General features: G+C 41.3%; 1 protein-coding gene across 1 annotated transcript; it reads right to left on the bottom strand.

Annotated features, from left to right (window-relative positions):
• Nucleotides 1-827: 827 nt before the first annotated feature.
• On the bottom strand, nucleotides 828-14,398 carry pik3c2g (phosphatidylinositol-4-phosphate 3-kinase catalytic subunit type 2 gamma). The gene is made up of 33 exons (XM_084933764.1): nucleotides 14,302-14,398; nucleotides 13,325-13,856; nucleotides 13,133-13,212; nucleotides 12,724-12,875; nucleotides 11,907-12,021; nucleotides 11,687-11,798; nucleotides 11,215-11,285; nucleotides 10,988-11,051; nucleotides 10,761-10,886; nucleotides 10,565-10,595; nucleotides 9,576-9,759; nucleotides 9,316-9,438; nucleotides 9,024-9,152; nucleotides 8,383-8,497; nucleotides 8,156-8,289; nucleotides 7,819-8,007; nucleotides 7,321-7,414; nucleotides 7,066-7,160; nucleotides 6,030-6,210; nucleotides 5,783-5,890; nucleotides 5,589-5,681; nucleotides 5,311-5,440; nucleotides 5,103-5,239; nucleotides 4,846-5,015; nucleotides 4,595-4,751; nucleotides 4,390-4,499; nucleotides 4,116-4,284; nucleotides 3,474-3,592; nucleotides 3,258-3,354; nucleotides 3,101-3,164; nucleotides 2,888-2,967; nucleotides 1,765-1,890; nucleotides 828-980 (listed from the first exon to the last, which is right to left on the bottom strand). Exons 2-33 carry the CDS (start codon nucleotides 13,763-13,765, stop codon nucleotides 828-830), a joined length of 4,149 nt encoding a protein of 1,382 aa, XP_084789890.1. The 5' UTR covers nucleotides 13,766-13,856; nucleotides 14,302-14,398.
• Between the last annotated feature and the right edge of the window lie 1,212 nt (nucleotides 14,399-15,610).

The following is a 15,610-nucleotide window of genomic DNA, read 5'->3' as shown; positions in this document are numbered from 1 at the left end:
CATCAGGCCTGTCAAGAGAAAGGACGGATTTAAGATAACACGAAGACCTGGTTGTGCCTTGAAAGTGTGCGCGTCTTATTTTTCTTTCTTTTTTTGTCATCATGTGATTGTCTGCCTTCGCGTGCCGGTGCACACACGTGCTAAATTGGTGTACAAATGCTCCTGATGGATAAGGGAAAAGGCTGGTGAGGGGGCGAGTGTTAACTCAGCCCCACGGGCCAAAAAGGCAGAGTTGTCATCCTGCTCACACGCTCTCCCTCACCCCCCTCACGCCTCCAGTCCCACTGGTCAAGGACAGTGCAGTTGACGCAGCCTGAGGGGACAAACACACTCAGGTAACAAACCGGCGGCGCTGCATCACCTCCTCTTTAATCTGTCGTGTCCACAGCCTCGGCGACGTACACGTTTACAAGGTCTGCTTTTTGCTCTCGGTAAAAACAAAGTCAAGTGCAAACGAAAGTGCCACAGTGATTAAAAAATAAGTTTTCTTCATCCATCACCAAAGTAACATTAGAAAAACTAGTGAACAAAAGGCCTTCATTTGATAAAAATTTAGAAATAATAAATCCTGTGTCACACAGTAAACAGTCCGCTGTGTTCTTTCAGTCTGTTTTGTAACTTTATCCACTCACTCCCATCTGGCAGTGTTTTCAAGTCTGGAATGAGATTAAGTTGCATCTGATAAATAGGTATAACTGGCATGCAGTTTTGTATACAGTGCATTCTTCCTCTTCTCAGGCATCTCCCTCTCAAATCCATGAATGTGGTCCCTCACTCGACGTGGTTGCACCCCCTGCTGGCAGTAAGCCTGCAGTGCAGCTCAGAGGTCAGATAGCAGAGTTTCCGAGAGGGAACCAGAGCTCCAGATTGAGCAACTTTTCGTCCAGTTTTATGTTAGTTGCAGCCACAAAAGCCTTCTTGCTCTTTACTACCACTTCCAGGACTATCCCATTCAGCTGTGTGACCGAAGTGTACTCCACCTGTGAGTAGGAAGGAGACACTTTAGTTACCTAGCTTAAGATGTGGTTTTATAATTCTACAAAACTTTTTAATGCATGAGATTCTAAATAAGGGGTTATAAGAGGCTATAAATTTGTGGGAATATGATGGTTAGTGGGTCAAAGATCATGTTGTAAATCAGACTGCAGCAGCACAGAAGGAACTCTCATAATGAAATATATAAACACATTCATACATTTAGTTATAAGTCTGAGTGAGAACAATTTATCTGAAGAAGTATTCACAACACAAAGCAAAAGAAAAACAAACTTTTTAACTGTACACGTGACAGCTAATGCATGATGACAAAATCCAGCTCAAGGGTTCAAGGATGCACCATCATATTAGATGAAATTTGTGATTGTGGCTGTACTGCACAATTTCTTTTTTGTTGTTTTTTTTAAACTAAGCACTTCAGTTTAGAAGTTAAATTGAAAACAAATTACCCATGTGAAAGGCACGCAGACTAAAAGTATTAAGTACTATTAGCTGATTTTCCACTTGATGCTACTCAGTCGATCACATTTTTGGATTGCCTCAGATAGCTTGGAACCCCAGCCATGTAGATATTAAAAAAGCACCTGGTGCCACGTACTACCACCTAATGGAAAACCCAAAAACTTAGTGGAGCTGAGCCAAGCCAAGCCACTATGTACTAGTGGAAAAAGATTATAAATGTAAAAGCTACCCTGTAATACAGCTAAGTACCAAAAGATGTCTTGACTGTGTCTAATCATGGATAGAGAGGAGGAATGATGGCACTACCAGTTCATTGAAGGTGGGGTTGACATTATTGCGGACAATCTTTGTCTTCCTCTTGGAGCGCTGCCGAGGGTCTGGCCTCAGGTATGTGATAACATAGGCATCAGGGTTAGAACCGTTCGGGTGCTTCTGTTGAGGAGAGGCGAATGGACAGGAAGTCAGAGGAGCATGAGCACGTGCCACAAGTACACTCAGTCACATGATAGCAACTAATGCATTTTTGCAAACTGCTGAAGATTAAACTGAGCATCAGAATGGAGACGAAAGGTGATTTAAGAGACTTTGAATGTGGGGTGGTTCTTGGTGCCTGATGGTAAATGACCCGGTTCTTATAAAGCACTTTTCTACTCTACCTCAAAACTCAAAGAACTTGCCTCATTCATACAAGCACTTTGTTTTATGGCTATCTAGCATTTACACTAGTTGTTTTCCGATGGACCGGAAGGTTGGTGATTCGATCCACCATCCATCCAATTAGTAGATGACCGATTCTATCTCCCGAGCCACAGCCAATCACTCAAACCAGACAGGAGTGTTTCAGAAACTGCTGATCTGCTTTTTCACCATGTCCTTCTCTATGGTTTATAGGGGAGGTTCCAAAAAGACAAAGAATCTAGTAAGCAGCAGTTCTTAGGACACAAATACCTGGTTGATATAAGAGGAGAACAACCTCTGGTAGTTCATGATGGTGTAATGGACACGATCGAAGTAAGGATCCTACAGCTTAACACACTGTGACACAAAACTTAAATGATCTCAAACATTTTTCTTGAACGTGACAATGAGTTCACTGTACTCAAATGGCCTTCACAGGCGCCAGATCTCAGTGCAGTCGAGCACTTTCGGGATGAGAGATTCACAACATGAAAGTGGATCTGTGTGACACTATCATGTCAACAGGACCAAAATGTCTGAGGATTATTTCCAGCACCTTGTTGAATCTATGTCATGAAGAATTAAGGAATTCCGAAGGCAAGACGGTCCAACCTCATACTAGTATGACTAAGTTAATGAGGTGAACCTGATGTAGTATCCAGTGAGTATATATCTGATATAGAACCCTAACTATACATGCTTTACTCTTGCTAAATGCTGCAGGACAGTAATAAGAATAAATGAAACTCACAATGTTCTTCAGGTGTTTTATCATTACAGAGAGCTTGTAGTTGGCGTAAGTAATGTAAAGCTGGACCTGAGGCTGCTCTTCTGCAACAGATAATCACACAAGTGCAATTAGATCACAGCAAAGGAATTTCTTATAAATAAACTAATATCACACTTTTCTCAATATACCACGCAATCAACGCTCACATTCACATATTTTTTCCATTGTTCTTACCTGCACATTTTGGACCTCGGTTATGTCCTGGACCATCCAGAAACAAGCTGCAGACAAATTCATTCTGCGGGTGGCAAATTGAGACACTTTTCAAGTTCAGCTCTAATGGGGAAAACAGCTAATCACAAAGGACTACTAAAGCAGGGAAGAAACTCACTCCTTTGCAAGGTCCTTCAAAAAGCTCTTTTAGGTATTTATTCAGCAGAGACATCTTCCTGCCTGGGGTGAATGACATCTGGTACCAGCTCGGAAACCTTGGAAGCAAAGGAGTGGAAGCGAAGTCATGCATCTAATTATGTAATTACTATGAGAACGAGCTGTGCGACAAAATATAATACGTGTGAGCAGGATTTATGTTAATTTATTCACTCACTGTGGTAGTGCTGATTCAATAAAGTGTTTCTGCAGCTCCCTATGGATCAGCTCAAACTGTCCAAATGTTTTCTCACTGGTCAGAAACCCATCGTCAATGGTTATCCTTAGGTCATAGAGCTGCAAATCAAACACAACCAATTGTTACATTAGATAGAGACTACAGGAACTGTGTTAAAGCTTCCAGGGAGATTGTTTAAGTAGCTCAAATCACTGCTCATATGCAAACTCCTTTATTTTCACTGCATTTTTTCAAACACCTGAATCCTTGATCCTTGCTGTTATTTCTACTATAGACTGAATGTGACTAGAAGAACAAGCACTTGACATCAGGACAGCTCTTCGGATCAAAGAGTAGTAAATGCTTACAAACACTCCTCACCCAACCCTTGGGAAAGACTTTATAAGCACAAGACTGCCTTCTGACAAGCTGTAAGTGACAGCAAACACACACTGTCAGCGCAGTAGTGAGGGCTATTCCTCTCAGATCACAAAAAAAGTGTGAATTTGCTGTCACTTCCAAGTGTTTTATTGCCTCCTCCAGCTATTTGGGCCTAATAAACAGCCCTGTGGTGCATCAGGTAAAATCTATTTTATAATGGTGTGTTTTGTTACTGAGGCCAAAGTGCAGTTGCAGGCTTACCACATCTTTTCCCTTGGCAGAGTATCCCAAAATGACAGCTTCCTGAATGTTACTAGCAGGAGCAGGAGCACTCTCCCGGGGCAGGGTGCCCTTTGTCTTGGGTTGAGCAATGTTGTGTGCCAGGAAGTTAAACTTGACTGCAACACAGTCCATACTCTCCTTGATCTTCCTACCACAGGTGTAACACAAACAGCAGAAATTAAATGCAAGTTTGTTTATTTGCAGAAGGATTATATGTATTCTTAGGAAGACGTTGCCACACACGTCACATTACTTTGTAAAGAAGGAGGTGGCCTCCAGATCAGTATCGTGAGGTCTGAGGTTGTTCTGGACGTACTGCAAGTCATTAGAGTCCTTCAGTTCTGGCATTCCTGCATGTAGCATCTGGAAATTTACACAATGGGTAGAAACCCGTTTTACGGGATGTTTTCCATTCTCAGACAGAGCTAAAAAGGGACTGTAGTGTTATTTAGTCTTACAAGCTCCAACAAGCCGAGTATGAGTGCAGAACGCTGCCTGATTATGTTGTAAGCCTCACAGCAGAGCTCCACGAAGCGATGCAAGCGTTGAGGCTTCTGCCCTCCACCAGTGATGAAGTGGTGCATCTCAGATGTAAAGATGAAGGGAGACCGGTCCCTATTATTGAGCAGGAAAATGTTTTTTGTTGACCCATACATAACAGCACTCTGTCCTTTTTCAAAATGCTGCTTTGCTTGACTTGCTGACTTGCCTTTTAACACCTCCAAACATCTGTGCATTGCCCATTATCTTCCCGAAGTCAATGTGGAACATGTGCCCACTTTTTTTCAGCATGATATTGTCATTGTGGCGGTCGCAGATGCCCAGGATGAAGGTAGCGACGCACCACCCGGCACACGAGTGCAGGAAGTTCATCACAGCCTGCATATAAACAGAAAGTGTTATGCACGAGAAAGATGGAGCAGTGACAGTGCATCGTTAAGAAAAGGCTTTTCAGATGGTCTTAACCTTCTCGTAGTCTTCCTTAGTTCTGTTAAACATGTGAAACCATTTCTCCAGAGTGTCCTCTCGGAGGCTTCCACCCAGACCCCACTCTTTATGAATCTTTGCCAGGGTCACTGCCTCTGGTATCACTTCCACCAGACCTGACAAGCATAAAATAACAAGCTTTGGAAAAACACAAATTCCCAGACACAAACAAATCTATCATACTGACCCCGAGCTTGGCCTGTAGAAATACACTTGTAGGTGATCATTTGTAGATCGAGTCCCTCTTGGAGCCACACTCTGTCCATCGCACGGACAATCTGAAGTACCAGCATGTCCTGACGCAGGTCATCTCCTGTCTGAACAACACCTTTAACTGAGATTTCCTTAGAGTGTCCTATAATATTCAGAGCTATGTAATAGCAGTTTTGAAACAGATTTCATTTCCCTGGAAGAGAACAAGCAAAAACACAGTGTGGATTGATCCAACTGCATATCATTACTCACCTTGCAGATAACATTGTAGTTCTTGGCCAGAGGGTCAGTGCAGATAAATGGGATCCCCAGAGGAGCAGCAAATGAGCTGTGGACCTTACAGGCCTGGAAGTAACACATCAAAGAGTAAACACCTGAAATAAAACGTTGCTGTGTGTTTGCATAAAAGAAATACTGATATATGATGTGGTGGGTAACAATCTTACTTCTAGGTTCACTCCATTCACACAGACAGCAGGATCTAGTGGTAGGCAACAGCTGATCCCATTCTTAAAGAAGTCTTCAATTCTCCACCCTGTTTTTTTCAAAGCGCTCTGCAGACAAAAGAGCAAAGCAGGAGAAAAAACACAAAACAAAACAAAAAGTTAAATGCATTTCTTGTACATCGACAGACACAATGATTACAAGGATTATAAGCCAGGAAGTGAATACACCAATGAGTTAATTACGGACCTTACGACGAGCCTTGTCAGCACTGCGAATGCCACTAGCCACCTGTACGAGCACGGCCATCAGCTTGGTTTCGCGCTGCAGCTCCTCCCTCAGTGCTTGGCCGCAGCACTGCAGCAGGGCAGCGTGAATTTTACTGAACCAGCTCTGGTAGTGTTGGTCATTGCGGGCATCCTCCAGCAGCCTGACATTATATTCTAGCATGAGTTGTAAAGCTTTGCATGCATGATGTTGTCACTTACTGCCTAAAAGCATCATAGAGGTTGAACCTAAATACAGTGAGTCTAGAACTAAAAGAAATAAGTTCGACTGATAAGTGAAGCATCTTAACTGTGTGTGAAGGCCAGTGAAGAATTGCTTTGTTAACACACACTAGAATACAAAGGCAGTTTCCTAAATTTCACCTCTTTTAGCGTGCACAAAATGTACTTCTTTATATATTTCTGTTTTCATCGGATTGGATAATTAACAATACAATTTGATCATATTCAATGATATCAGCTCTAAAAATAGCAGCTGCATTTTTATACCAGCTGGTATTTTTAGATCTCTTATTGGGAGGCCCATTATACATTGGGCACAGTGTCAAGTTGAAATTCCTTTAGCCTGATTGTCATTTTCAAGAAGAATTTGCAGGGAGGCAAATCTGGCAAGTTCTCCAGCTGGGGAGAGAAGAGTTAGCGGGAAATCCTGCAGTTCCTCGTATGTTATAGAAAAACTAGTTTAAGTCATGTCACACAACCCTTTACAGTAAGAAAGACATAGTTTCTATTTGTACTATTCAATGAATTCGGGGGGAAGAAAATGACTTGGAGTAAGATTTAAATTTGATAAGTTTTTATGGACTTGTTCTTATGTGATCACTATTTGATCACAAAATCGAGTAGAGTGAAAAACTGTAATAAATCAATCAATATTTTATCAGTAAAGACAGAAGTCTTTCAGTTTTATTCATGTTAATGTGGCAATAAACATTTTCACCTGAATGAAATGACAGTAGTTTTAGTATTATTCCTCATCAGTTTAGTGTCTGACTCACCAGAAGAGCTGCTGAGCGATGCGTATGTTCCTAAGTGATCTCTCCAACAGCAGCATTACCAGGGGTCCATCCAATTTCCACTCATTCTTCAGTGCCTGCAGGAAAGGAACACTCATCAATCACACATCAAACTACTGAGCGTGCAAAGTGTGCCACCAGTTGTCCAATTTATCATCTGAAAAATTAAACTGCTTCAACATCATATTTTTTTTGAGATCTCTTTTGAAAGGTTTGAATGTGTGTTAGTTTGCTCACCTGGACCAGCTGTGGTAAATACACCTCCAGCTCCCCATCTGGTATCTGCTCAAAGTACTGAACTGCTGTCTGTCGTACAGTCTGATCATGAAAGCTGGAAGTGAGATCAGTGGGAAAGGGATCAGATCATTTTTGTTATGTTTTTTTTTCTAAATCAGCTTACAAATGAAACATTAACCAGATATCCATCAGTTTCTATTACAAAAGTTCTTCTTTATTGTTTATTGTCTTGAATTATGCGCTGTGCTTCATTTATGATGATAATGTAGGTGGCCAGGAATATTAAGAAGATTAAAGAAATGATATTCCAGATCCAGGACGATCAGTGTTAGGCTAAAGGAAGCCAGAACCAGAGAACCGGACTACGCTGACCCTTTTTTAGGGTACCCAGTCATTACCTTGTGTTAGTTGAACTGATAACTACTTTCATATGTTGTATATATTTTTTGGTCAGCTTTTCTAAGTGACAGCACTTTATTTTGCATGTAAACGCTGTACCTGTCGCTAAGCAGGAAAAGGGCTTCCTCAGGTAGATAGATAGCCCAGTTCTCCAGTATGGTATAGATTTCTGTCAGGTTTTCAGGATACCAATGGGAAACTCCGCCCAGCAGCAGGTGGAGGAACGTACTTTGTTTGTCGCTGCTGTGACGTTTCGTCCACAGGAAAGCTTTCTCATTCTCTGTAAGACTGGTGAAAGAAAGATTATTTTAGGAATGTGTTGCTTGACAACAAAACCCAGGAAGCAATCTTGAAGAATTACTGAGAACTCGTAGTCCAAGGTATTTCTGACTAGTCCTGTTCTCAGATGACTCAGGAATTAAGTCATTCTACTCACAAGCAGAGACAATGCTTCTTTGAAACCTCCAGCATTTTCTTTTGCAGTTCCTCACAAGCCTGTGTGAACAATATTGACCCAGGGAGTGCAATGGGCCTCTTATACTCCCACTCAACCTGGTCTTGAAACTGAAGCTGAGGGAAAAGGTAGGAAGATAAAGAGTCACGGAATGTGGTGTCATTTTGCTTTTTGGTCAACAGAGGGCAGAGCTGTCCAGTATTACTTACCTGCATTATCACCCCAGTGGCTTGTCTGTGGCTGTCAAAGAGGGCAGCGGACGGAGGAAAAGACAGCTCAGCCAAAGTAGACATACAGAGCAAGACGGTGCCTGTTACGAGAGTCCTGCACACAGAGAGAGAGATACACTTATTGCAACAGAACTATACTGAGCTCGTAAAAACACAATCAGCCTTTAAACACATGCAATGCAAAGCAATTTGAAAACTGTTCTTGCACAGTGACATGTTTCCATCTGTTGTTTTGAGTCTTTAAAGTATTCAAAGAATGAAGCACTTTCATTTTAATGCGTGAAAACAAACACAGAGATAGTGGAACTGGGGTTTCCTCAGTTAACACCAATACCTGATTTAATTCACAGTTGCATATACTCGCCAGTCACTTTATTAGGAACACCTGTCCAACTCCTCATCACTGCAAATATCTCATCAGCCAATTAGGTTTAGATTTTTACAGCTAAAATAGCCCTGTTCTGCTTGAGGTTTCTTCCTGTTAAAAGGGAGTTTTTCCTACCCACTGTCTCCAAGCGCTTGTAAAGTCCAATGAGTGTGCATATGAATTTTAAACCAATCCAAATAGACACAAAAACTTTATAGGTGCTATAGAGATGTAAGCTTTAATGACAACTTACCTATCGCTGTAAAGAGGTAGTACAGCCCACGATAAAAGCTCAGCAGTTTTGCCTTTCTTGGAGCCCTTGAGGCGAAAAGTGAGCATGGACTCATAGGGAAGCTGATTTATTGAAACAGGGAATACTATCCTAAAAACAAAGAACATATAGGTTATATATTATTCATTTTCACACGTTGTTTGTCTTGCAATTATTTTACATTATCGTACTTTAGACTGGTTGTAAATGAAGAAAGAGGAAGTTGGACGTGACAAAATAAAATTTATACTTATGGGCACTATCTAAATCTTACATGCGGTTACACTGGATTGTGTTTCCGTGTGACAAGGCAGTGCTGATATTTTCACAAACTCCACTGTCGCGGAGCTTCCTTCCGACGTACGTCAGCTCACACGAAATAGAGAACGACTCGTAACTAAAAGAAGAGGAAAAATAAAGCAGGGAAGAATCCAGTAAATATCAACGGTGTGGTTAACATTCATGCTTGAGCGCGTGAATTGAGTTTGTGCATGCATATATAAATATATAGAAATACAATAACCACACACGTACATGTCTACCCAGACGGGCTGTAGTTTGTAGAGAGCAGCAACTTTGAGCTGGAGGATGTCGCGGTTGTGGTCTACGTCACAGATTTGCAAGCTGCTCGTTACCTTCGGGGCACTGAAGTCTGACTGGAAGTTTTCAAAAAAACCCTGCAGCAGCTTTTGCAGCGCCCCGTGGAGCATGAGCATGGCTGGAGCACAGATAATAAACATCACTTAAGAGAGTCCAACTTTTTTGCAGAACCATTACAGCAAAGTTTTTAGCTGAAACATTTAATAATGATCGTCATTGCTTTATGTAGATGTATCAATAAGAGGTGTAGTAAACCAGAATTGTAGCTTGCTCTTTTTTTCTTTGGCATTGGAAAAATGCAAAACCTGGCACTGAAGCAGTGTAAGTAAAGAGTAGTGTACATATAGCACCATGTTTGTGCGCTAGAGGCAAAACTGATATGTCTGACAGTAGTCTTCCAAAAATTTTAAATATTTAAATAACAAATATCTCTTTCAGGTTTTTGAGCATATTGAGCATGTTGTTACAAAACTAAAAATTCATAACCATGTAGGTTGGTGGGCAAGTTTGTGTTGGGAGCTCGGTTTCATATCAAACTTCTTTCCTCACTCTGATCCAATCATCTTCTTGTCTGTCACATATAGTAAAAGCTATTTCCTGCTCTTTAAAACTCTGCTATTTTATCATTCTGCCTTTAAGACCATTATTTCCGGGATCTTTTACCCACTACATGCTTCATCCTGTCTGTTATACAGACACTTCTACTTTTGACATTAATCTGCTCTCTTTTTTTTAATTGGAGTCCAGTCACCAACACTTCAATGAGTAAATAACTTGTTTCACTTTCAAATAGATTCTCCTTATGGAAATAAACCTGACGCCCAAAATAATCGAAAAAACTTCTTTGCTGTCCAGCAACAACAAAAAGTTTACAGTAAATATACACCACACACAACCACACACGTACCAGTATAGATACTCACCATCTGCACACTCACTTATCTCTTCATGACTCTGCAACACAAAAAATGAAACATCTGTCATTTTTAATGTGAACAGGCATTTTTTGCAGGTTTTTAAAGGTACAGGAAAAACGATGAGATTGAGGCAAATTTTGCAGGTTAGTGTGATACTAACTTCTATTTATACTGATGGTTCTGTTTCTGTGATATAACCTACCAGAGGTCTTGGATTAATTCTGTTGAGGCTGCCAATGGCATCCTCCAGTTCTTGGCACGTGACACCACACAGAAGGTTGCTGATGGTCCGAGCACGGCTCACAATAACACCAATATTCACCCCAGACTGCAGACCATAACAAGACGAGACACAAATAAGGAGAAATATTGGACAACTATGTATTGAGAAAGAAAATCCACTAGCTGCTTTTATTTATTTTGACTGACCTTATTACTGAAGAGCTCTTTTGCCTCTCTACAGTAGGTGTTGAGCACACTCTGAAGACTCAGCCTGAGAGGGGAGGAAAAAGTGTAAACAAAGTGGTAGTAAAACCAGCTCTCTTCATGTTTTCTGCAAACAGACACCATCTGACTGTCTCGCCATCAAATAGCTGTCATTGTTAATGAAACTACTCCTCAAAGCTGGTGGTATGCAGTGCTGCTGGTTGTCTTACTTGCTGGTGTTGAAGACGAAAGCAGAAGCAAGGAACCGGAACAGCTGGCTTGCGGTGTTGTCATCCACAGCCTTAAAGAGGGCGACATAGATTGGAATGTTGGATTTTTATGGTTATGGTGTCGCTCATATGTGGACAACTTCCATAAATAATATCTAATATGTAGCTTATATAAAACATTTAACTAATTACACGACAGTGAACATGCATATTTTGTCTTTTATGCATTTAAATCTAAGCGCACATCGGGTTCACCTTTATTCTGTTTACGTCTTCACGCCACCAGTCATGGCGTCATGTTTACACAGAGCAAAGTCAAGAGCTCAGGGTGGAGATTTTTACAGCTACAATAGTTCTCACGATAACAAACCGGCCAGGGAACGGGAAGAGTTGTACATTGTTTCAAGACTTGGGATGAAGCGAAAGGATCCTTTCTGTAAGAGGAAATGGAAAAGGACCTTGAGCCACTCACATCTCTTGCCAGTCCACGTTTAATGCTGTTGATGTCTACCAGTCGGACGGGGACTTCTAGATTAAGCTTGTAGTAGATCTGAATTGTCTCGTGCATGCCGAGCAGCTCTTCACTAAAGGCAGAGACAAAAGAGTGCATGGGGCGCATTACACCACATTAAACGATGCAGGTTTAAGAGGACGTCATGAGCTTTTGCAGTAAAATCTAGCAATAAACTTACTTCTGGAGATACTCCTCGGAGTCGCACAGTTTCAATACGCAATGCTCAGATTGGTTGGGAGGGATGTCTAGAAGCTGGGAGATGTCCTCGATCAGACTCTTCACTGTCCTGTTCACTGGATAAAAGATTAGACTTGAGAGACACCACACATGCCAACATATGAAGAAACTTATGAAGCATTTATAGATATTACCTACAAATGACCCTGTTCAGCACAGTTTCCTGGGTTGCGAGGTTGGGTAATAGCTGCTTACTTGACTGCTGATAAGTCTGTTAACACTTTATGCCAATTTGACCTTTTTTGTTTTTTTAAGTTAGAAATATCAATCATGCATAATTTCTAAAACAGACTACAAGTAACAAGCAAAATTTTATGATCATTTTTCCTGTTTTAAATTCATTTAACTGCCACAGAAACCGAAAGACGGAGAAGGAAACAAATGTTGTTAAGTTGTTTGCAGATACTTAAGGACAGACAAAAAGCAAGAAAATTGATTTGTGGTTAAATGTTGCAACAGAAAATATTATTACATTTGTGTTAGGCCTCATTTTCAGTAAAGACCTCAGAAAGATCCTTAGCCCACGTTTCTGACCAAATACCATGTGTGATGACTGCACTGTCATCTCAGAGTCAGTGCATGATGACAGAAGAAGCTTTGCAGTGAATTCAGTGATGGGTTTTAAACATTTGAATGCACAAATTGCACTATTGGAGCCACTTTTAAAGGATTTCTCTCCCTCCAGTATTTTGTGACATTAGATGGGAGCTGCTGCTAGCTAACAGAAGCAAGTGAACTGGTATATATATAAATGTTACCTGAGGTGGGAATGGGGATCTGGTTTCGGTCCCACACCACACTGATAGTCACCTCGACCTGCTGCAGCAGAGCACGGTTGATGTCCAGCAGTCGACCGCATACCAAACCGGAGTTGTAAAGACTGTCTGTGTGCTTGTATTTTGACATTAAGCTGCCAGAGACAGTGAAGAAAAACAGGTTGCAAAATTCCAAATGAAAGTATGATTGCGATTAGAAACCAACTGGAACTACAGAGGAGCCGTCCAGTAGCAAAACAATTGACAGTAAATACACAGCATATAAGATTTAAAGTCCAGTGACTAATTTTGTTTGCCTGATTTCTGTCATAGTAAAGGAGAATATTGTAAACGAAAGCATTTTATAGTCATTTCATTTCCACACAAGTTGTTTTTATGGTCATTTTCATACCTGGCAGTTGCAGCAGAAAACGAAACCATTGTCTTGGTGCTGCCCTCCGGAGTGTCTATGAGTGTGATGGCCCATATATCCTGATGAGGAAAAGAATACAAGAGACACTCTTCAGTCTTTTCTCTGTATTTTGAGTTTCGATCTTGAACATTAAGGAGCTTTTTGTCTACAATGAGTATTGGAGATGCTTACTTGGTTGCATACTTCAGTCTTGGAGCGAGTCAGTCTTTGAAGAGGCTCGCTGAAATCACAAGAAACCTGCTTTTTGAGTCCCGGCCTGGGAGGAGGAGGAGGAGGAGGAAGTCGAAGGACCTTTTTTCCTCTCAAACATTCACTGGGAAGCCTACATCTTTGTAGATTAGGAGATCTTGGGGGTACTGGGGGACGACCATTTGTGCTCTGCTGGTTGGTATTTCCAGGACCTCCGACCTCAAAATTCCAGATATCATTTCCAGGTTTAGGCTGGGTTAAAGTGGGGGATTCTGGGATGTCGTACAAATTAGGCCCATCATTTTGTGATAGGTCATCAATGCTCTCATAAAGGTGTATTGCTTCTAGATCGTCCCTCAAAGGCATGGGGAGATCGGTGTCGCTCGCATCTTCTCTGTGGAGTGTTTCAGCTGAGCTTTCCATTGCATTTTCTTCATGTAAACAAGTTTTTCTGGATGCTGGTGTTTCACACTCCTCACGGCCTTCATTCACAGCATGGCAGAACAGAAAAAACCTATGTGGTGGTATTATTAATAATGACAAGTTAGGATACTTGATGACTTACATTAGAAAATGCGAATTGTTGAAGGTAGGGCGGGTTTTATGAGCAGAGTCTAACTGAATCTGAAGGTTCAGGCTGGTGTAATTATTAACAAGCTTTCAAATCTTAACAGGAAATCCAACAGAGCACACAATAAGCCCACAACAATGCCTTGTTATATATCAGTAACACCACAAATAACACATTATAACTTAAATTCTATTTTTAGACAGTATAAAGCTGAACAGCAGGGAATTTTGAATTTAAATCAAACTCAAATCTAGCCTGGTACTTTTTTATGAAAAAGTACCAGGCTAGATTTGAGACATGAAGGGCCTCTATAGTAAAATGTTAAGACTAGCTGTGAATAACAAGATTTATCTTTTGCAAATTCATGGGTATGTTTTTGTGAGCTTACCGTAAAAGCTCTGATGTCCGGCGCGTATCCTGTTCAAGGTGAACGCTTGAATGAAGCCATGCCCAGCCAGTTAGACCTGTAAGACATCTGGAAAGGTTTGCTAGCTCCTCCCACTGTTCCTCCTCTTCCCTCTCCCGCGTCACAAAGTTGCCCTCTGCTGGACAAAACCGTGTATTACATATGTGTGCGTGTGCTGTGGTTGTACAGGTGAACTAATTAGGGCCCGAGCACTAAAAGTGCGAAGGCCCTATTGTATCTGCTTTGTTTATTATTATTATTATTATTATTATTATTATTATTATTATTTCGGCAAATGAATTGGCTTTTTGAGGTCCTAAATATGCTCAAAAACTCATGAAATTTTGCACACGCGTCAGGTCTGGTGAAAAATTACGTATTTTAATGTCCTCAGACATGTCCAGGGAAAATTGGCTCAGTAGCGCCACCTAGAAAAATGAAAAACGCGAGCCCCCGAGATGGGTATGACCTACATGTATGAAAGTTGGCACACATATCTAACATTAAGGGACGCACAAAAAAGTGTATTATGGGCATGTCCTAAACCCAACAGGAAGTCCGCCATTTGGAAGTGAATGTGACATTTTGGCTCTAATTTTGCCATTTCCATGCCTCGAACTTTTTCTAACTCCTCCTTGGGGTTTGATTCCGTAACCTTCATCTTCGGTCAGTGCCAACTACACACCCGGGCCATGTTAAATTTTGAGTTTTCACAATACGGTGAGGCCGTGGCGCCACGGCAAATTTCGATGACTCGCCATGAAAATCTTATTGCCTCTCATTCTGTCATACATTGTTAGATCTGGACCAAAGAGCACACATATGATAAGGCTCCACCCCTGAACATATTTCAACTGCCATATTTGACATCAGGGACAGCGCCACCTAGTGGGAACTGGAAATGTCATGTTTTACACTTTGGGGTACAGTATTGTGATGGGTGACATCTGCAGCCTCAAATTTCTCCAGGAAAGCCTTAAGGAGTTGGTCTTGGGTTACAGTGAAAACTGTGACTCTTCGCGAAAGGGTGTGACCCCAGCAGAATTGCGAACTTTGATGTCTCGCCATGGAGAAACAAATTAGTATAACTCAATGAAATCCGGTCTGATCAGTACCAGACTTTACAGGCATAATGTCAGAACCGCCCTGAACAGATTGATATGCCCATTGTCAGGAATACGCAGAACGCCACCTAGTGGCAACAGGAAATGTCATGTCTTTCACTTTGTTGTACTGATTTTCACAGGTTCATCGTGGCCACCTCAAAAGTGGTGAATATCACCATCAGTCC

This window comes from Perissodus microlepis, chromosome 7 (genome assembly GCF_051167445.1).
Source record: "Perissodus microlepis isolate ML-2025 ecotype Zambia chromosome 7, ASM5116744v1, whole genome shotgun sequence".
Classification (NCBI taxonomy): domain Eukaryota; kingdom Metazoa; phylum Chordata; class Actinopteri; order Cichliformes; family Cichlidae; genus Perissodus; species Perissodus microlepis.
This window is presented reverse-complemented; position numbering and strand designations above follow the sequence as displayed.

Coding starts and splice junctions, on each gene's coding strand:
- pik3c2g (XM_084933764.1), bottom strand. CDS start 13,765: ATGGAAAGCTCAGCTGAAACACTCCACAGAGAAGATGCGAGCGACACC. Junction 9,760..10,564: donor GATAAGTGAGTGTGCAGATG/GTGAGTATCTAT, acceptor TCTGTGCTCCAG/CCATGCTCATGCTCCACGGG. Junction 5,682..5,782: donor TGAATGGAGTGAACCTAGAA/GTAAGATTGTTA, acceptor TGTTACTTCCAG/GCCTGTAAGGTCCACAGCTC.